General features: G+C 38.0%; 1 protein-coding gene across 4 annotated transcripts in view; it reads right to left on the bottom strand.

Moving 5' to 3' along the window:
* Positions 1-23932, bottom strand: part of dab2ipb (DAB2 interacting protein b) — a 110778-nt gene that overhangs the window by 44079 nt on the left and 42767 nt on the right. For 2 of the 4 annotated variants that reach the window (XM_043238316.1, XM_043238318.1), the window contains 2 exons: positions 11705-11817; positions 7860-7978 (listed from right to left, as the gene is read on the bottom strand). In XM_043238316.1, the coding sequence (XP_043094251.1) occupies positions 7860-7978; positions 11705-11817 (232 nt within the window). Of the gene's footprint in view, positions 1-2294; positions 2493-7859; positions 7979-11704; positions 11818-22225; positions 22625-23932 lie in introns of those variants that run through there. The other 2 variants (XM_043238317.1, XM_043238320.1) reach the window with 2 other exon arrangements.

Raw genomic sequence — 23932 nt, 5'->3', positions numbered from 1 at the left:
CATATTTTATTCATGTCGCCACTTAAAGGGACAAGACACAATGTGAAGGGACTATGACAATCTGCCAGTTGCTGTCAGCACAACACAAGTACACAACGGCAAATGTGCTTCTCGTACTTTACCTATAGAAAAGCTGCACTGAACAGACCGAAAGAAAGCAGTGGTTTTGTGGTAGCGCCGCCGTCATGTGTACAGATCTGACTCACCTCAGAATCCAGCTGGACAGTTAATAAGATGACTATTCATTGTTTTAACTAGCAGACTTTTCAGGGTAAAAAAAACGAGTGGTCTTAAAGAGAGCGAGGCTGAGAAAAACACTAAAAACCATCTACATCCTATGCATTTCCCATCTTTGTTCCGCCCGTCTTGTCCGCGTGGTAGGACAGGAATAACGGCTTTAAAATGCCTTGATACGATTCCTCCGTATTTATCTTGATGCACAACGCTTACAAATATGGTAACATTCCATTCCGAGTGTGTCCTACATGCAACGGAGAAAATAAACAGGCTTCCATTGCCAGCAACTAACACAGAGCTCTTCTGTTCATTGAAAGTTTATGTCCCTGTTCTGATCCGAATGTCTCGGAAGCATTCACCTCGGAGACATCTTTGCCCAGACACTCCGGTCAGGTTGAGCATTCAGAGGTGACCCTCTCCCGAGAAGAAGATGCCCTACCACCCTCCTTATGTTCCAGGAGAGCAGAGCAGTAGACACGCCTCAGCGGCGCACAACAAATCAATAGATGAGAGAGATTGGTCATGACAGTGCAATTAGAGACTGACTGAGAGAAAACCAGGCGGGGGGAGAAAGAGAGACGGGCTTGATTTGCAGACTCCATTGCAACTTTGGAAAACATTTCTGCGCGCTACATTGTTTTTGCTCGTCTTTTTTTATCCTCCGATCAAATCCGTTATCCGTCTTTAATTTTCTGTTCCAGCACAGCCGAAGCGACGTCGAACAACAGCTGGTACCGAGGAGACACTCTCCTCTCATTTCTCTCTCTTTTTTCACACCATCTCTCATTCGCTCTCTACTCAGTTTAGAGGTGTTTGTCAAATAAATAAATTTGGCTTTCCTTACTCTGCTATGATACAAGAGCTTTCACTTTTTCCATCTGTGTGCATGTTATTGCTTATGAGTATCTTCTTGATTGAATTTAACCATGTGTTTAACATAACTGTAGTACATAAAATAACGTATTCAAAAATAGCCTTTAATATATTAACATTTATAAGATGGTATATAATCATATAAAATTTACATACTTAACCAAGCTTAATTGAAATCGAAAATATTATTAAATATGACAAAATGTAGGGAATTAGAATAGAATAGAACGGCCAAGGACATTGATAACTTGTTTAATATTAATAAGTAAAAACACAAATATGACTGAATCGTTTGACCAATTAACAACCAGGGTTTTTTCTTTGACCTTCCAAGACATTTGCGATTACTGAAAAAGGATGTATAAATTGTTAGTAATTATAATTATTCGACATTTTAAATTCATCGGAAGTCGAGTGAAATGTGACTCATTCAAAAAACATACACGCAAGAAAGACTTTCAAACAAATCTGACATAACCTATACAATTTAGAATAAACAGAAAAGGCAGCTTTCACATAAAACTCACTTGCGTGGTATGCAGAAGTAATTATTCATTAATCAATCTCTAAATCTATAAATCCAGGCAGGGAGATTAGATAGTGTGAGACACTGTGTTATGAATGCGAGCAGCTGTTCAACTGAAATATAATTACGGACACACGTATGCACAAGGTGACAGGTTGAGCGAAGTTCATAACCTCAAGCCATACAAAAAAAAAAACAAAAAAAACAGGCACAAGCGACAGGCAGCATGAACAGGCGTCATCCTCAACCAATCGTTTTAATTACAACAATAACGACACACCCTCCATCATACAGAAAAAAACTTTCAATTGAAGTTTAATTCAATCAGATGCAGTCATTTAAAAATCTTAATGCAGATGTGCTGCTGCTGGCCACAGTGACTCCTCACTAAAATGGCATCAGAATTTAACCACATGAGTCCAGTGACCCAGAACATCTAATGTGACCAACATCCCCCATCACAGACACACTCCCAGGAACAATTACAAACGAACACATCACTGACCAGTCCCAGATCACAGTACGAGAATATAAAGTGTGTGTGTGTGTGTGAGAGAGAGAGAGAGACTTCTGGTTTGCATAATCACATTATATTGGTGAGAACAACGTAAAAACATTCTGAGCCAAAGAAGGATCGGGAATTGGACCGATCACTCACCAGTCATCCTGTGAATTCAGCGCAGCGGTCAGACACCGGAGAGAACGAGAGAGGACAGAAGATAACTCTGGAGAGGAAGGGATCTGTTGGGCAGCTCTCAAAGCTCCATTTTTCCCTTTTTCCGGCACTGAGCGCTTCCCTCTCCTTGCTTCGTTCTCCTGCTCGCTCAGCACTGAGCAGCCCAACCGCTGCCGGTTGTTTTCTGGGGAAGGCGGAGCGGAGAAAAATCTCTCTTTCTCTTTCTCTCTCTCTCTCTCTCTCTCTCTCTCTCCCGTTCAGCCCTTTGGTTCACCCCCTCTCACTCTTTCTCTCTCTCTACTGCCCTCTTGTGCTCTCTCTGTTACCCATCCTTCCTCCCTCACATATTTTTTCCACTGTCCTACTTCCTGCGCTCTCTGTATCTCTCTCTGTCTGGATGGATTTGAATTTGGATGTGTGTGCGCTTGTATAAATGGCTTCACTCTCTCCCGCAGACAAAACCAGATACGCACAAAAATGTGAATCTCATATGCATGTCTTTGTTAGTCAGATGACTCCCTTTCATCCCAAATCAATACTCACAGATGGCTGTGACAGAGTACACAGCATATAATCAACCAAAACAAAATTTTCTCCAATACTAAATAAAACGGGCAATTTTAGAAGCAGCCCTGGCTTTGTCAACAGTCATCTTCCGAACTTAAGCTCAGAAATCAGCATGTAAACAGTCTGAAATGTTCACAGCAGGTCTGAGCATGTTTGTGATAAAGCTTTTTTAACTCTTAGCTAACAGTTGGGAGAATGAAAACTAAATATCATTTGAGTGTTAATGTTAGTAGGACTTTTGTAAATGTTTTTTTTAAAAAACATTAACCCCTCGCTCTCCATTTGAACAAAATGTACACAAAATGCAGACTTTAAAATACTGTAAAAAAATAAATAAATATACAAATATATAAAAAAAAAAAAAAAAAAAAAAAAAAAAATATATATATATATATATATATATATATATATATATATATATATATATATATATACACACACCATTTTTGCCTTTGGAGGTTTTGAACAAACCACTGGGCTAAAAAAAAAAAAATAAAAATTATGGATTTTTCAAATTATGAGTAAAATATATACTGTAGTAAACATAACTTGGCAATACTTTTATGTCTTGTTGTACCATACCCAAAAAACATTATATTATATAATTTTTTTAAAACTGTAATCTTTTAATAAGCAACTATATAAGAACATTTGGGCTGTGAGTGTGTAGAGTTTACATTGTAGAACTAAACATAAAAGTATTGCCAAGTTATGTTTTATTTGAATGCTTTATTTGAAAAAAAAAAAAAAATTAAATTGAAAATACAAAATATAAAAACATAAATTAGAAAAACCCCATTATAAAACCTCATAAGAAAATCTCGTACACGTCCTGGTTCTGAAGCTAGTTCCTTTACTCTGTAATTTCTTCATGAATTAATCAATGTTTAGGTTTTCCGAGCAAATGATTCACTTACTGCCACCTACTGGCAAACACTGTAACCTACAAAAAAGATCAACCTGACCAAGTGAAAGTGACAGTGATGCTAGCCGATCAAATCCAAGAAAAAGAACTAACTCTTGTGGAACTATTCAAGTGTAAAGAACTGTTCGCTCAAATAGCTACGATACTATTTGTTTTAGCCATTTGACTATACCACTGTAAATCACTACAACAATTCAAATGCATCCAGTGAATTACGGATGCATGAAAACAGGAGAAAAAAAGCATATTCAGTGATTTAAAGCGGTATTATTGTCTAGCGCGTTCAATAAAGACAGCCAATTTTGTTTTGTCCAAGCAGAGCTTCTTTGAGGCATTATTAAAATCACTCATCACAAAACATACATATTGAGCTTGACAGTTTGATTAAAAGTGGCTCTAGTTCAATCTTCATACTTCAGCCTTTCCTTAGGAATTAGTTCCTTTTTTTTTAACCACATGAAATTTACCGAGCAATAAAGCAATGCTGAGATTTTTTTCCGATATGACAGTTTCCTTGACAACATCGCCTCTTTCCCGCTCAAGAGGGAGAGAAACTAAGGATACGTGAGAGAACAATAAAACAAGCGTATGAAAAACTGACTCAAATGTTCAAATGCTTTTCATTTAGATATGACCCTGTAAAGTCATTAGAATCTATTAGCGGTGCCAGTCTAGGAACTTTATTAAAGTGTGTTTGTGTCTACGACGCGAGTTGTGCGACTGTGAATGTGTGTGTGTGCTTCGAGATAAATTTTTTTTTACTCCGATTCTGTCCACGTGTCTATTTCTGGCACTATGCTAAGTTAAGCTATCGTTGCAATTTTGACTTTTAAAATGAACACATCATGGAAAAAGAAAATGCAAATACACGCCATTTTAAAAAAACCCATTGTGGTTATGACATCAAAACCACGAGCATTTGATTGCATCTGTATACGATTGCCTCTTCGGTATTCAGCATTCTGCAGGTCAATTGCCAATGATAGCATATGTCGTATACGCATACTAAAATAAAAAATGATATTGTAGCGAGTAAATAAATGTATTATTTCTAAGGTCGGACAGTGGGTAAAACAATTAGTAGATGCCCCCCAATAATGTCTATTTTCGACATTCATTTGACTTGTAATCCAGTTTACACGCTAAGAACAATCCTCTTCTCCTCTACCAGAACAGAACAGCTTATTGGTAAATGGTTCAACTTGTCGCTCGTATCATGTTTCCTAAGTCTCCTAAATGCCATCTGTGCCAAGAGGACAAACAGCACAAACTAAACGTTTCATTGCACCGTAAAGAAAAGGTAAGCAAGAAATCGGTAAAACTAAACCACATCTACAATGCATACTGCAAAAACGTGAAACTGTGTGCATGCCGATACTGCATATAATAAAGGTCCTTTGTATAAGCGTATCCCTTAATGTAAGCGCTTTCACCAGAAGAGTCGATTTCTATTAACGGCTCTTGACTCTTTCTAACAGAAGCCACGATCAGGCTGTCTGGTCATTTTCAGCCGAATGAATGCAGTAATGCGGAGATACACACACAAGCGCTCAAGCACAGATCGCAAGCGGCACAAAAGTAAGCTGCACTCACATCAGCCGGGGCATCGGGCACGCAAACTCAACAAAAATCCATTTGGCCCCACAGAAGTCCGCAGTACTCATCCCCTATCTGTACAAGCACAGCCATCCATGGTCTGCTCCAGCCAAGCCATGCTGAAAGCACAGACAATTACTACACTTAATCCAATCAAATGAGATGCTTTTGGGATTAGCAGCATCCGCACATATAATCTCATTTGTGTAAAGAATGGATGAGCAGCTCAGGCCGTGGGTTTAGAGCAGCGGCTGCGGTTAATGCTGCTGATATAAGGTAAAACGAGGGTTGGGACTGACTGGGAATTCTTAGGGTCTAAGCTAATGGCTAAAGCTAAACTGGGAAAATGCTTTCAGCTAATACCCAGATTAATGATGGAATCGAAGCTGGGGTTGCGCTGATTGAGAGCCAGCAAAAATCTCTCTCTTTATCTCTCTATACATCCTCTCTCTCTCTCTCTCTCTCTCTCTCTCTCTCTATATATATATATATATATATATATATATATATATATATATATATACACACACACACACACATACACATACATCCTCTCTTTGCGTGTGTATATATATTAGCAAAAAAAATGTTCATTTTCAAATCAAATCAAATTTTATTGTTAATTAGCTAGTATTTATTTACTTAAATTCTGTACCTAATCAAAATAACCCAACTGCTGTTTTATTGAGATTAATTGGAATTCATGATGAAAAAAAAAAATGTAAGTTAAAAATGGAGTTATATATAGCCTAATAAAATTAATCAGATAGCTGGTTGGGCTGAGGTCAACCAGATAAAATAAACTGAATTAAAAAAACGAGCACTGAATGGAATCCAGCTCTCCCAAAAAGATGCATACATAATATCATACAGAACGTTTGTATTGGATCTGTAGCCATCGCTGGAATCCACAGGATTTAAAAAGTACCACATATGAATATTTAATAGGAGCAAAGATAAACGTTCACTGACAAGGGGCTCCAAACATTTCATTTTGAGTCCCGCTTGGAGAGTGCGCTTCACTGGCAGTCTGTCATGACTGCTGTTTGCACTGGAAAAAAAGAGAAGCTTTTAATTGTTTATTGGACAGTGGGCTTGCGATCGATGCACTCTCGTCCTGCCTGGAAGCTTGACTTCTCTATATGATTTACATTTAGTCCTACAGCAGACTCCCATCTCCCGATACCTCAATTAACGTCCACTTTCAAGATTTAAACCCGGGAAAAGAAAATGGCAATAAACAGCTAGACCTGAAATTTGTCACTTCGGTCTATTTCGAGCACCACTTCAAAACCGTTACTGTTCTGCGAATTGTGAGCATAACAGTAAATGTATTATATTTACGGTAAAGTAAAGTACATCGAAACTTTCCAAATCAGACATTTGCATAGAAATGAGCAAAAACTCAAGAGCAGGGCACAGCTGCAGTCTGTTTAAAGTGAGGGATATTTATGGGATAAGGGAAAGAGAAGATGCATGAAGGAGCATCTCCGAGAAAGAGGCAGATGACAGATTGGACTGCAAAGCTCTGTCGGTTTTCACTGACAAGAGAGGCATGTCAAAAGTGACCTCAATAACCACTCTGCCAAACAGACACACAAACTTTCAGGCCGCACACACACACACACACACACACTTCACACGTCATTGTTCGCTGTGCAGCAAATTATGCAGCACGGACACGAGGAAATGCAAAATCGCACATTTACATATGGTGTTATTCCATAGGAATTAGCACACAGAATGCAAACACATGCAAAAATATCTATACTAAGACTCAACTGCCATATTCAGCCGCTCATGCTGTACTTCTCCATTTACATCCGGTTGTAAAATAGGTCAGAACCGGCTGCCTACTTGTCTCCAAAAAACATACGGTGCCGGTACTCTAACAGGTAATCGATTACAGCAATTATTGCAAACCCAGTGACCGAAATATTAAAGATGACGTTTTTAATGCCGTTTATAAGATACATTTATCTAGTCATCTAATAACTGTTCTCAACCGGGGCGGCAAAACATTTAAACGCTAAAAATTTAAAAGTTTAAAATTTGTTCTTTTAACAAAACGTCAAAATTCGATATGTTTCCAGTTCTCTCTGGTTCTAAAATACTTTGTTTGGCAGAAATCGGCAGGAAAAAAAAACTCGGTCATTAGAAATTCCATTCAGGTTGTGAAACTCCTGTCGCGTAATTATTTAAATAATCTTATTTATGATTCTTTTACTGAATTACCTTAATATATTGCCACCCCTGAGTTCTGTAATAGGCTTATATATTTGAAAACAAACAGGTTTGTCGTTCCGGAAATATCTTAAAATTGAAAAAAATTTAAAAGCGCCCGTTTAAAACTATCCACACACACTGATCCTCTATAGAGCAGGTTCTTCTAGATGACGTTAGTGGTGTAGAAACGAAAAACTTTAATAAAGATTGGAATAAGACGGAAAATTGTTTACCTGTCGTTGTCCACTGGTCTGAAGCCTGGCAGGATGTGTCTGAAACTGCTGTTCCTGTCCAGTTTAGGCTGACTCTTAGTCCGCTTTATCGAGCCCTTTAACCTGCGACTCAAAAACCCCTAATGGAGAAAACGACAGAGAATGGGACAGGCGTTATAATAATCGCAAGCATATTCATATTGATCTTTCACCACCATTTCATGCATTCGCTCGCTCGTTAATTATCCCACATTAGGCACCCTTTCTCCGTGAAAGCACCTGTCACATTTTTGCAGCTCAAGAATCAACTTCCTTTAGGCGCCGGTTACCATGGAGACAGCAGGTTGGCATCAAGGGCACGGAGAGGGAGGCATGAAGTGAGAAAGAGTGAAAAAGAAAGAAACGAAAGCGAGAGCATCAAGTCAAGAATGAGAGTCAAGGACAAAACGCGATCTGCTCGTCCTCGCCGTAAGGTCGCGTTGAAGAGGCGAAAAAAACGGGAACGCGAGAAAGCGAGAAACGCGATGGAGAAAGAATGAGAAAAGGTGCGAAAAGAGTTTCTAGAGGAAAAGAGACGCGAGTGTCTGACAAGAAAGTGTTAGTAAACAAACAGAAAGCAGGCCGTTCCCCCCTACCAATTAACACATCTGCATATTCTACATAATTAAAGCACCCTACTGATTACTATTCACAATATATGCAAATTATTACACACAGGCATCTCTTAATCACAGAGCAATCAGTCAGAGTATTTCAGCCTAACGTTTGCTAGCATCGAAAAGAAAAGGAAATCAAATCAGAAGAGGACTGAGAGAGACAATGACGAGAAGACATCGGAATAATAAACAAGCCCCCCCCTCAGACCAAAAATAACATGAATTGCAAAAATATTGATGCAGGAAGCTTCAAAGCACGCTTGAAAGAAGGTCGCGAGTTTGTAATTTTACGTTGCCGGGTTGTCAAGTGCTCTGAATGGAGTCGAGAGTAAACCGATAATCAGTTTGACAGTTTTTTTCCCGAAATTAATTGATCTTCAGTTTCTTAGTATTAGTTATAAATGACTAGAATAATGACAGCATGTTGGTGGCAGCCGTTCAGATTTTTCTTTTTTTTTAAATCTTACACTACCATTCAAGATTTGGGTCAGTAAGACTGTGTAGTTGTTTTTTTTTTTTTTTTTTAAGAAGTCACCAAGGGTGCATTTATTCAGTAAAAAAAAATACAGCAAAAACTATAACGCTGTAAAATATCAATACAATTTAAAATGACTGACTTTTCTATGTAAACATGTTAAAACGTAATTTATTTCTTTCAGCAGCAAATTTAGTCTTCACTAACACACGATGCTTCACAATCAGATTTAGTGCCAAGCATTTCTTATTATTACCTTTTTTTATTCCTTTAAATATTTAGTAAAAAATGTAATTTCATATAAATTTACCGCTGAATAAAAGTGGCAGCACGTTGTTGTACGCTCTTATGTTATGTTCTTATAATGCATATTTTGTGATAGCTAACATCAGATTAAAAATATCTCTGTTCCCGTTAACATTATTTACAAAAAAAAGCTTCACAGACCATGTCAATCAAACAGAGTCAATCAACACAGCAAGGAAGCACAATCATGTGGATCAAAACAATATTCTTTCTTAAACATTAAATTATGGTTTTAAACGAACCGTGATTGAAATCACAATTACCTTACAGGAGAATGTCATATGATGAAAGAAATACGTTTCTATGAGGAAAGAATTTGTGCATACCTAATTTCAAAGACCCATTCACACCAACGATTATAACTAGAACTACAAAGACACAGAGAAATCCCTTTCAAAACTTATTTTTTGAAAACGTATTACAATTAATGCAAACAGGACATTATCAAAGTTAGTCGTAGTTATGTTTCTCGGTGTAAACGAGCCTTGACCATTTTATTTAAGACTGTTTTTTGCATACAATATCATACTTGCACAGGTGAGAAAACTCAGATTGAATGAAAAAGAATCGAATCGGTTATCAAAACGGCGTTCGTTGCAGCTCTAGTAAATAATTCAGTCATGGCATGCAGTGTCAAACCGTGTTAATGCAATACATCGAGCGGGTCTGTCAAATAGGTCATGGATGTTGATGGTCGATAATATCCAGGGACGAATCATAGTCCTCCGGCGCACGCTTCCATCATCCTTAGTTCTATGTTAAACCACAAGGATGCACTGGCTAAACAAATTATGAAACGTGTTTCACCTTTTCATAATGTGAAAGCAGACGAGAAAGCCAAGGTTAGGTGCGAGAAGCAGAAATTAAATAAAGCTTATATATAAAAAAACAATGGAAAATGAAGCATATTGACCTTTTTTGGCATTTTTTATAGCTTATTTATATGACTATATCTAGCTACAAAATATAACTTTACAGGGTATACATTTCCCAATGCCTTGTCAGCACAATCAACAGTATATATCAGGCATCCAGTAAAGTGTCAGCTACACTTTAACACAAAACAAACCTGAGGCTACTGAGTAACTAATCGATTAAAAAAAAAAAAAAAAAAAAACCCCACCAGAGTTATTGTGCTTTTCCCACACTCCACATGCACTCAGCACTTCGCGGAGTGGGTTTTATACTGTATTCACAAACATAGCTGTTCATCTCTCTTGATATGTACAGTAATTATATCACTTTTTTTTATATAAGCACCTTCAAGGTCTTTCAATACGTCTGTTAATCCCTCGTGGTCAAAACCAGACCCGGTATTGATGGTGTTATTCATGCTCAGTGAATAAGAGTTCAGTAAGGACGATAAAAGGAAGCACATAAAGAGTGCGAGAGGAGAAAAAAACTGATTCCGAAGGGTGCAGTACCACTGCCTACCAGCGGGGGGTGCAGAAAGATTATCATTACTTTCCTAATTGCCCGAGTACTGCAGACCGTCCTAACGATCGGGCTATGTGGCATCCAAAACGACATCTAACGCTTCTATTCTGTGCCTGGAAGCTATTCAGACACCTACAAGCGTTAAACAGATTTGTGATTGAACTTAAGTGTTCTCAGACCGCGTTTTAACTTCGTAGGACGCGTCTGCAAACCATCCGCTAGGCTGGGAAATTAATTGGACCGAAATCTGCAAAAGCTCAGAGGTCAAGTGGCCCTCGAGCCACCGCAGAGATCTCATTTAAATGTAATTACACCTGCACCGAGCAAACGCCAAGCGGCAAAAACGCACGAGGAAGCCCACGCGGACCGCGTTTCATACAGAAGGTGAAACTACTGAATACCACCTGCTGTTGATTGCTAATGATTCACTTCCGCAAACCGGCACATAATGCGAGCCTCGACGATTGCTAACAGACCGCTTTTCAATCACGAGTTTTTTCATCCCTCGCTAATAGAACTCACGCTCATAAACATGTCATTACAACTTCATACCAATTACGGCGAGCGTTCGAACGTTGTTAAACCTTCCCTGATGCCCATCAATAAAACATTCTCCACGAACGGAGCTTGTTCGGGATTCATTTGTGTGTAATATCCTGATGTATAATCTAGCCTATAAATACAGCCTTGATCCAGACGTCAACTTAATACTTAAAATATTAGTCTTGGTTTGTGGTTTTGGGCTGAATCGCCATCTCGAGTTTCAGCTGCTCGGGTTATTAGGCTGAACATTACGTTGGTTGGATGTGCACAGGTTTTTGCTTTTTAATTAAAAAAAAAAAAATTACATTTATAGCCTCAATAGGAAATTAGCGTTTGATGAAACGACTTGAAAGCTAACGTTTAATACTAAAGATCTGAAGAACATCTGGATTCCAGACTGTGTTTGATCAGACTCTCTTACACAAGACGAACACGCACGTGATACTTACTGTGACTCTGAAGGGTGTAGCAGCGGCGGCAGTGGGCTCCATTGCGGGCGGGGGTTTGTCAGGGGCGGAGCCTGGCATGCTACGTCTCCGCCCTGTTTTCTCAGGTGGAGAGTCTGTGGGACAAAAGGGACAGGGAGAAATCCGTTCATTAACCAAAAGATCCATAGGTAGAAGTTTCTGCACCGTTATATACAAACACGCAGACATTTTCAATCTATTTTTAAGACGGCTTCATAATAGCCGAGAATAAACCCACATGCACGGATCCCAGCGTGCCGTCCAAGTGTGGATGCAGACTGCGAGTCTCTCACAGCATGTAATCAAATAGGCAGATGCCACATAAACAATCACCATGCCGACGCGTCCATTCAGTGACTGATCTTCCTCTCGTAACGTAACAGCTGCATGTCATAGACGCCCTAACAGCTCATTCATAAAGTCATCGAATCTCTACCTCATTGCGCCCTCAGTATAAAGTGCGGTTCCACACCGCCCCTTCAGAATTCACACGCTGGGGAAAAGTGAAGCCTGGCCGACTGCTTCACTCAATCAGTGTCAGGATAGGTACATAGATTTAGAAAGAGATTATGTTAAGTGCTTCGCTCTGATCTCGCTATCACACACTGATCCCCCTCCAAGACATCGCCTGAGCAAAGTCTTCAGTCAGAACTCAATTTCCCACCACACACACACACACACACACACACACACGCATAGAGGGAGAACAGGACTTTGAATTCTTTTCAAGCATCGTTTCACCCAATTTCCCAAATTTCAACCATCTGGCATGTTGTGCGGACTGGGAAATTATGTGGACGTAAGCTTTCTACAAAGTGTAAGATTGTACAGTATGCTCACATTTAGAGAAAAAATTCAATCGCTTTAACAAAATTTCAGCTTTTTCGCAGTTCGACTATAGTACATATTAGTTGTGCGATAAACACACTGCGATACAAAATGCGTCGTGCAATTGTAATACATTGCACAAATATTCTTGACAGCCCAAATCACGCACAATCCATTTAAAACACGTTAGATTAACTTTAGCATGCGGCACTACAGAATGCACACTACTGTAAATAGAATTTCGAGAAAAAGAAAACTTTACTAGAACAGATCGATAAATCATTAAGCTTGCCTATATTATTATCTATGAAAAAAAAAAAGTTGCTCTGTGTAGGCTGTATTGATCGTGGCAACTATGAGACACAAACTATCAGCTATGAACTGTATATTATAACCAGTCATACTAATGCAAATTTAGTCATCAAGCATCAAAGATGAATCTGAGAAAGCCTGTTCCTCTCATAAATGATGGCACAATTACGATAATGATGCTAGCTTCTGAAAGTCATCCACTTTATTCAAGTTTTCAGTGGCGAACTGGTAATAATGAATACACTATTGGCAACAAATATTTAATAATTAATAGACAAAGGACAAATGGTAATACTTTACTTAAAGCCTTTATGCATAATGCATTATAAAGAGATAATGAAGTGTACAATCTGCATTTTAATATGTCTTGTTGTATATAATTATAACCGAACAAAGTGTTACCCTGATAGCTATTTGGTACCATTTCATAAAAACAAACAAACTAGGCTGTTACCCAGGAAAGCTTTTAAAACGTACTTTAAAATGCTAAACACAAAAATGAATGGAAAAAGAAACAGGTGGAAGAGCAAAGGCCTCATTATCCTGCTAAAAACCCTTTCGACGGCAGATTATTAAACTTCAATCAAGTCAACCGGTTTCCATCAAGCCCCGGTGGTGATGAGTAATGGGAATTCAACAGCGAGGAGCCGTGCGGTTTGATCCGGGAGAGATGGCTTTCACTTTCCCTCAGCGTGTGAGAGTCTGCTTGATAAAGATAGAAGATGTGAAGGAACGCAGCTGTGAGAGGGTGAGAGCGAGCGTCTACTCCAGCCGAAATCAAAAATCAGACCTCGTGGCTACCATGCGTGTGGTTCTAGATTAGCGTGACGATCGCCGTGGCTTCATTTAGTCCTGCTACAAGTGTCTACCACCTGTATGCTCAGCCAAAGAAAAAAATACAATTCAATGAAAAAAGAAGAACAAACACACAGGTCTTCCAAGACAATATGGGCGTACATTAATGTATTTAACAACATGCATTTTAGAAGGTTTTGGTTTAGGACTGATTACACTATACACGTGCTGCTAATTATCACCGCAAGGGCTTTGTTAAAAGTTTAATTAATTCATTATCTTAATTAAACTTCATTAAAAGCATTTTGACAAAAATATGACCTTTTTTTTAGTTTAATTATTATTCTTATTTATTTGTTTATTTACTTACCATTAAGTATCCAACGAAATATTAAAACTTTTAAAAAAAAAATTAAAACTTTAAGTATGGTTACATTAATGAATGAAAAAATATATATCGATACAGAAATATCCTTAATTTAAAACAAATTAAACATTGTTTTTAATTTCAAGAAATTCGATAAAAATATTTCACCAAAAAGTGACAACCGAATTATTTTAATATATATATATATATATATATATATATATATATATATATATATATATATATATATATATATATATTTAAATACACATTTTAGATTTTATTATCTAATTATAATTTTATTTATTTTATTTATTGTTCTTGAGAAAACATGGCATGAAATTATTTATGTTAAATAAAAGCTTCAGAATTTAATATATAAATAATTCAAATTTATAATATAGGATTACTCATTTTGTCCCACCTTATCCTAAATATAAATGTAATTAAAGCCTTTTATTTGAAAATTTCCATGTCAAAAAAACTGTACCATTGTGAATTGGTAGAGTGGGGGGAAAACAATCTGAATACATTTCTGCTTTATTGATGTACAAAGTTTTACTTTACTTCAATGAAAATCCAAGTCCTTCACCAGAGGTCGTGTTTTTCAATCAGAGATGTCAAACAGCAATTTATTTCATTTATCCTTAGATGCTGATAAAAAGGTGTTTGCTGTTGAATATCTTTTGTTGTCTAAACAAAATTACAACCAATGTCATGATGTAACCTCTGAAGAACAGTGCAATAAGACAAGATGATATGGCCACCCACGCACGCACCAACACCTGCATAACTGTCTCTCTCCTTGAGCTGAACATGTGTTTCCATTAGACCCGACTGTCCTCGCTGACACCATGACTGACAGATACCTTCCCAGTGGTCATACAGGACAATCGCCTTGCTCTGCTGTTCCCATAGCAACCACATCTCAGACCTGCTGAGAATTCAGTCTTAGAATAGGCTCTAACAGCAGCAAGAGCAACTATCAACACAAACGCACGCACACATGCACGGGTCAGAAAACACACTTCCTGAGCTGAGGGCTGGGGCGCAATATTTCCAGGTTTTCCTGTAGAGGACATTCCTGAGCGAGGATGAAGTTACCGAGCATGCCTCATGATCTAAAACACTAACTCCTCAAAACTGAACTCAAAACACAGTCACATGCGGACAAATTAGATTACTGTAAAGATCAAACCCTGGAAAATTTCACAAATTTAAATATGTAGCAAAATCCTTTCACGTAAGCTCACATCATCACCATCACTTTATGCTCTCTTTCTCTCTTTGGAATAAGTATTTAATAAAAAATGCAGTAAAACCGCAATACTGTGAAATATAATAAATCTGGAACGAGTAAATAATACATATTTAATACACTGACAAATATTTAAATGTATATCTATCTAGATATGAAATATAAATGGTAACATTATCAATGCCTTTATTGTTTTGATCAGTTTATTGCATCTTTGCTAAAGTATTTAAATTTAAGTATTTACGTTAGAAATTGCACTCATCCCGAACTTTTGAAGGTTACCTCGAGTGAGTCTGTAAATGATTAGAGATAAGAAATAAACAAAACAAAAATCGATTTTTTTAATTCATCTTATTCATCGATTTGTACAACAGCGGTCTCAGACAAAATACTGACACCTATTGGTGCGGATGCTACATCACAGAAGATCAAAGGTTACTGCATGCACAGGATGATCGTGATTCGTCTGCTCTGCTACTGGAAAAGTCCAGAAGCAGTAGAATTACCGAGTGGCACATTATCATGCGATCTCAACATGGCAACTATTTGGGATGCCACCCTTATTTAAAAAAAAAAAAAACATTACTAGGGATGGTGTTTGTATGCAAAGGGTGTGTGGTTACAGCCCAGTAGTTCCTTTTTTCTAATCCTCCTAAAGCTCACTGTGCTTGAATGACTTAACAGCCAAGGGCTCGCATACACAAAAGAGATGCCCACCTGTCAGCTCTTTAAAAAAGGAAAATGATAGAGTAAAACATTATAATATAGGACAGTCTGTCAGAGGCCAATTTCCCCCATTTCAGTTTTCTACGTTTAGCCAACCAACTTTTTCCAAATTTGAGTCCAATGCAGCATTAGCGTACACGGACACGTGTGTTTGATTTGATCTCATCCGGTTGGTTGTACGTGTAATGACCGTTTGTTATGCAGTGCAGTAGACGAAACAAGTCAACGGTAGTAGTGCATAATGAGTAAAAGAGTCCGAGATGAAGCGAGGAGGCACATTATGAGCTCGATCTGTTCTCCACAGGGGTCTGCGGTACGTCAGACTACTCATGATTGAAGCGAATCCAGTTAACAAACCACTCGCCACATGCTTTCTGCCCAAAACAACTTACAGAACACTAATAACAGGGCCTATCCATCTGGTTTAGAGGCACTGCTCACTGCTCCGCTCAGTTCCTGGGTCAACCCTGAAAAGTGAACTTGAAACCTTTACATTATCGGCCAGGATTATACCACTTCCACTAAGGTAAAGAGGAAAGGATACAACTGAAAGTACGTCTCTTTAAAGCTTTTAGTCACTAAAAGAACGACAAAAAGAGAAGTTGAACACAACCAATGCAAACTATCTCTACTGTTATTATTATTTTTAATAATGTGTGTGGGAAGCACAGCAAAATTAATTGACTGTTTCTGCACATAGGCTCATTAGAAATCAGACATTCTGAGACAAACGGAGACCCAACTGTAGAAAATCACTAACACGACCATGAACTACCAACTCTAGCACAACATTTAGCTATCAGACCATTCTGACAAAGCTTTCTGTTTCCCTGCTTGTTTAATCAGGGTTATCTCTGTTGTCCTTTCACCTCCCTCGTTCTCTTCATTTCCTGTCTTTCTTGTCTTCATCGAGCTCTTTTTCCCGTTTTCCCGACCTCTTCCTTTGTCTGTTTTGACTGACCTCGATCTTCTGTTGTTACACTCTCTGGATTACATTATAGCTTGTAACTGTTAAACACATGCACACACTCTGTGAACACTACAGACGTTTTTATCAGATCACTCTTTGACACACCGTAACCTTGACGAGTTTTTTCCTTCTTTACAGTGGTATTTACCCTAGTTTCCTGTATAAATAGATGAGACGTGACGTTTAATGGAAACTTCAGCAGAATTCCGGCTCAAACCCATCAACATTCCCTACAGCATTCTATAAAGCAACCGTATTTCCTCACTTCTCGGCACGGAGTATGATGAATTCATTGTTGATGGTGCAGAAAGTGAATCATATCAGATTGTGTGTCCACTTCGCAAACACATTTGATGCGTTACAACTTCTGTCTCTGATTACGAGTGTGTACTTTCCTTTAAAACTATGAATAGTAGAGAGATTACAGGAAATGATGGGGTGAAGAGGTGGGAATAGGAAAATGCTTCCTATGAGAGCACCACAGCGCAGTGTATCACACGCACCAGTTGCTAAGCTACGGTTTTGTAGAGATATGACAACAATTCGGAGATGACAGAAATGATAGAAACAGGAAAGTTATCCGAAAGTGTTGCAAGCCAGATTTAACCTCACGCTGTTCTCATTAGTACCATAGCGCAAATCGCATGCACCAATTATTATACTGTTTTCGTTCAAATCAAAGCACAAATAAACATTAACAACATATCCGTGAAGTGCTTCTCACACAGAACGGCACGCGAAGTTTGTGTTCAATCGATACGGTCCAAAATGCGGTGATGCAAAGAGACGGAGAGAAGAATAATTGTTAGCCTCTATTTCTGTTGTCTGCAAAAAATATTCTCGACGCATTATAAAATACAAATTGAACCACTGACGGCAGACGGTCTATTTTAAAGACGTCTGTCATACTTTTTTGGGCCTTGGCGGTGTAATTTACCTTTTACAAGCCTCCCGGTTTTCATCCAATATATCTTAAATTGTGTTCCAAAGACAAATAAAGCTTTCATGAGTTTGCAACAGCATGGGGGTAAGTAATTAATGAAAAAAAGTAACCCTTTTAGATACCGGACCACTGCATGTTCATATAATACAAAAACAACAGTTCTTGGCTGGATAAAGCAACCTAGTAAAGTTTTTATTGATGTCAATTATAATCAAGGCAAAGGTGATTTTAGTGACATATAGTACGACAGTCATACATTAGGCTTGTGTGTATCTGTCAAACAAACGTGTATGTGAACACTGCTTGAATATATTCAATATATTCATGTAGTTGTCAAAATGAGTGTACAAAAAGAGCTTTTTAACAGATGCTTGCTGTAGGAGCATGTTTTGAGAGAATCAGTGGCGTTTTTGTGGACGCTCCAAACACAGACAGGTTCACTTGTTCTGACAGCAGAAACCATTTGTCGATGACTCCAACAAAGTCACCATTCTCTCAGTATTATTCTTGGTCGTATCTAGAGTAAGAAACATCGAAACAGGTCCTACATCAGCAGCGCAGCACATTCTCCACCATAATCTCCTGACATAGCATTCCTGTGAGACAACGCAGAGCAAATATGTGAAAACCACAGCTGCATGCAACTGTCAGTCACCACTAAGCCCGCTAATCACATTCCCATGCATTTCAAAATCAGATATTAAAAACCATAGCACATCGACTATGGGAAAAGCTGCTGTACTGCTCCCAGAACAGCTTATTCCTCACACAGCTGTGTCGGTGAGTGTGTTTCAACGTTGTCCGTGTAGCAGCTGATACAGTGGTGATGTAACGCTGTATTATCAAAAATGAACAGAGGGGAGGAAGGAAGGGAGAGCTAGACAGAGAACACACTGCACAAACATTCGCATGCAGCTGGCTGTGCTGGATGCAAACACATAGGCTACAATTTTCTCTTCGGTCCTATGCATGTTCTCGAACGTGTGCGCAAACAGGGGTTGTCCTGTTTACCCACCACATGCGAGGCGTGTGTGCAATCGGTTGTGTAATGGGGTTGAGCTCAGGTGAGCTCATGGAGGTGCCATTACCTCATACTGGTGCAGTATTTGAATATTCAGATCCAAAGTGCCGCCATCTTCTGTCATGCATGAACTGATAAGCTATCAGTCAGCAGAACCCAAACAAGCACCGCAGATAACAAAGCTCATAATTCTGTTCCATGTGCGCTAAATTTGCATGATCCCACCGGTGATGTGCACTTTCACACGAGAACTAATGGGTGGTTATGTTTTACTTAGCTCTGAAATACTAGTTACTTGCTGGAGGATAAGATAAATAAGAAATAATAATAATAGTAACAGCAACAGTGATGTTCTATGTTCACATAGATGATAGGCAGAAATATTGAATGTTGATTATATAAAGGTGATGATGATGATCATCATTATTAGGCTAGTATTATTTTCTAACTAATATTAGGGCTTAATTTAATTATATATATATATATATATATATATATATATATATATATATATATATATATATATATATATATATATATATATATATATATATACACATATATATATATATATATATATATTTTTTTTTTTTTTTACAGTGTTGTGTGTTATATAATAACATGTGATTCTGTTGAATTTATGAAGGCACTGGCCAATTAGAGGCATTCAGATGAGTCAAAGCAGTTTTGTTGTTGACTCGCTGACTGAATTATGCTCTCGTGTGAATTCTCTCATTATGGGAGTTACTTTTAAAAATGCATAGGCTCTCACTAGATGGCCATGAGTGACGTTCTTTGATCATGTAAATGTTATTTGATTTTTTTGCTGCTAAAAAACTGAGGAAATATAGGCATTATAATTAGTAGCTTACAATATTTTTATTAAATTGCGATCATGTTAAAGGGACAATTCACCCAAAAATGAAAATTCTGTCATTAATTGCTCATGTTGTTCCAAATCGTCGTTCATCTTTGGAAAACAGATTTTTGATGAATTCTGAGAGCTCTCTGACCCTTCACAGACAGCACGGATTCCTTACAAGGTCCAGACATGTAGTGAGGACATCATTCAAGTATTCCATGTAGCATCAGTGGTTTAAAAGTTTAAAAGAATAGTTATTTTGTGCAAAGAAAACAAAAATGAGCTAAAACAAAAATTTCATCATAGTATAATATGACTAATAATACAAATTTGTACATTGAGCTCATTAATAGCTTTCATTTGATATATATACTGTATGTATCCATATATCTCCATTGTACCAAAAATATCAAATATGCTCTTCTGGTTCTCTGCACTGTATGTACGCGGACAAATCTAAATCAAATATAAAAAAATCAACACAGTCCAATTATCAACACAGGTCTTACAGGTTTGGAACGACACGAGCAATTAATGACAGAACCTTCTGGGTGATTTATTCATTTAAATACAAATTCATGGATATTAAAAATATCACATCCATATGCTACTTGACTAAAAGCATGCTTAGCTAATTAGGCTGCTTTTAGTTGTACCCTGGAGTTGGTTCACCGTCTATGCATATGAAAAATAAATTAGCATGACGATTGGATGATACGACAAAGGAGCATATCACCCACCACTAATGCACATTGCAATATTATCCCTACTTAATACGAACAAGTGCCAAAGGGTAAACAAAACATTGATCTCTTAAAGTGCATCTTGACAGTTAATTAGATCCAAACACACAAAACATGCAAAATCATCCCACTGGAAAACGCATCGATTCTCTAGCTGTCAAACCAAAGTCTTGATAAAGCAAAACCCACATACCACTGAAGAGAAAATATCATCAGTCGAGCAAATAAACAAGCGTACTGAGTTCAAGGCACGCATCCCGAAACTTTCGGGTTATCACAAACCTTTTGCTTCACAAGTTTACCACAGCGATGTCACCTTGAACCCGCCAAGTCCCCAAAACAGCTGTGCCTTTACAAAGCCCAATCACAAAGCATCTCATCTACTACATGAATCGATTCTCTCGGTGGCTGAATTAGGTTTTGAATGACACGGGGATCTCAATCGACCCCCCCTGTGTAATGAGCCTGGATGGCCATACCCGGGATGAGAGTTTAGAGAAGCCATTCTCAGCCATCACTTCTGAAATTACTCTGCACTTGTGTGAGAGAAAGAAAGAAAGAGAGAGAGAGAGAGAGAGCAGGAGCTTGTTGGGCCATACCGTACTGCAGTTCCTGCTTGACTGGTTTGGAAAATTGTGTGAGTAAGAGAGTGTTTGGCGCGTCAGGTTCAGTACTTGTGGCTGGTCACCTGTCTTGCTGTTAAACCGTAAACAGCTGATAATAACCGCTTCTCCACAAACATGCGCTCACTCCACCCGCTCAAGTGAGGGCTAGTTAACCAACTTTTACGGCTTCTGTGGTTTTATAAAGCGATACTTAGGTGTTACAACTAACACTAAACTGACAGAGTGGATTCTTATACAGGGGACTATTCTAGAAACCAACATAATATAGGTAATACATACAATGTGCATTTGTACTGAATGTCAAAACAGCCACAGGCCACTGACATGATGCCACCGTGATCTCTCCATGTTGATGTTTCATTACACAATATTTTATGTGAAACAGAAGTTAGCACTTTACTTCACATCTTCATATCTATCTGAATAAATACAGTTGTCAAATTTGGATTAAGAGAAAAGAAAATACGTCCAAAAATCGTCTTTCGGCAGCATACAGAAGGCTTGGTTACTGTATGAATTAAATATACGATACACAAAAACGGTCACGTAGTACCACACCAATTTAATCTCCAATACGTTCCCACTTCGACAACCAACAACAAAATCCCTCGCATTTTTTCTCATTAATACACACGCACAACCAAACAATATTCCGAAAGAAACGCATTAATAGCAACTCTGAAATGCTCATGCCTAAAAAAGCCAGTTTTTTAGGTCTAAAATAATTGTGTAGAGTTCTTTCATTCAATGGTGCCCCTTATTGATAGTTAAAAAAAAAGTTTTAAAAAACAGCTTTTCTAGAAAGTGCAGTACTCAGAAAAGCGCTGCCATAAACAATGTGGTAATAACCGTGTTTATGGCAGTTGCACTCTAAAAGACGGGCTGTTATGATGTTTTACTACTGCAGAAATCTCACAGAAAAACTTAACACACTGCAGGGAACTGTTGGGAATTATTAATATATGCTGCACCATTAACGCCATAAAAGCGCTTTAAAAGGTGGGAGGGATCATTTCAGAAACAATGTAGTAAAGTTAGAACAAGATGTTTACCCCTATTGTTTGTGGCTCTGCTTCTACTCCTGGAGCGGCTGCGCTGTCTCTGTAGCCTCGTTCGACCCAGGAGTCTGTAGTAATAACCTGGTCTCCCAGAACCTTTCCGTGTAACACCTGACATAGCTCCTATAGCACGCTCCTGTCACACACACACGCTCAGTCAACAAAACTTTAGAGATCTCTTCTGTGCATAAACTCCACAGTTGCGAAGTGACATCCAGTATCAGAGGAAATCCATTCCAGCACTCAAGTCTGGGAAAAGTCCAAGTGTAGGAGAGAAAGTTTGCTTTCTATGTCTCTCTCTCTCTCTCTCTGTTGCTTGATTTCTCACAGAGAGGGTGAAAGCTCAAAAAGCTCTTCAGCGCCACATGCTCACACTCTAACATACACTCCGTCTCTAAGTAGTGGGGAGGTAGAGGTATGCCATTGAAGACAGAGAGAGAGCCAGAAGAAAAAGTTTGTACGAAGAGTTTGTGTGAAAACCAGGGCTGGATCAGGAGAAGGTGGATCAGAGGTTTTCAAGAACACTTCTCAGTCATAGTTGACCACAACTAAGTTTGCGCTTGTCAATTAACTTTCATCAGAGTGTTATTAGTAGACTGGTAGGGTTAGGGTTAGAATAAGTTTAATTATAATAAATTAGAATGTCTTATCAGTAGAATGTCTGTTGGGAGATCATCACGGTAAAGAGTTAGCAGATAATAATCAGACAGTCTACTTATACTCTAATGAAAGTTAGTTGACAAGTAGGTGCAAAGTTACTTATTATAAACAGAATGTTCATAAGGGAACATCAAAATAAAGTGTTACCAGAAACATGACATAAATACAAACAACTAGCATACTTTTAGTACCTCTAAAACCGTATTTTACAGCGTGACGTCAGCTTTCGTAATTTCAGTCATCGTTCTTCATACTGTAATAGAATTATTATTTCAGCAAATTTAAGCAGCACCATAAATGAAGTCTATTTAAAAAAAAGAAATGTTTTCTGCTCACCAAGGTTGCATATAACTGGTTAAAATAACTGTAATAGACTTTCCCCCTTTGATGACAATTTTTAGCATCAAACAAAATCAAAAAACATTCTAATATGCTGATTTGAAACATTTTTTTTGTGGAAACCATATGTATGTAAACTACATAAATAGAATCATACATTTTATTTGGGAATGAGAAATGGTTTTATTCATTTCACTGGGTATATATGTAAGATTCAAAAATTAAAAGAGAAGTTCATCATACTTCCGCTTTGAGACAATTCCCTTTCTTTTCTTTTTGGACCAATTTATATCCAAATTAGATGACAGTCACATTACCATGACGAGCTTAAAAGTGAATATAAAGCCTTCCATTATAATTTTCCATTCATCTTAATGGCGCCTGCTTGCAAAAGCATCAACATCTCTTCATTTATTCAGCAGACAGGCAGTGAAAATACACTGAAAAGTCATGCTTTTAAGAGCTCTAAAACACCCACTGGTAATACGGCTGCTATTAAAGTAGTTGCTTGGGGAGAAAAAAATATTCCATCTAGTATATTTTTCAGCTGGTAAAGCTACAGTATGGCATCTACCAGCAGGGGCTAACAAGGCCATGGTATTCAGCCGATCCCTGACCCCGATACAAGAGGTACAAAAAGCACACAAAAACCTTTGCATTGTTTCACAGATTTCTGAGAAGAGCCATTCGAACCATGCTGAA

This window comes from Puntigrus tetrazona, chromosome 5 (assembly GCF_018831695.1).
Source record: "Puntigrus tetrazona isolate hp1 chromosome 5, ASM1883169v1, whole genome shotgun sequence".
NCBI classification, from domain to species: domain Eukaryota; kingdom Metazoa; phylum Chordata; class Actinopteri; order Cypriniformes; family Cyprinidae; genus Puntigrus; species Puntigrus tetrazona.
Note: the sequence above shows the minus strand (reverse complement) of the source record. Positions and strands in the feature narration are given on the sequence as shown.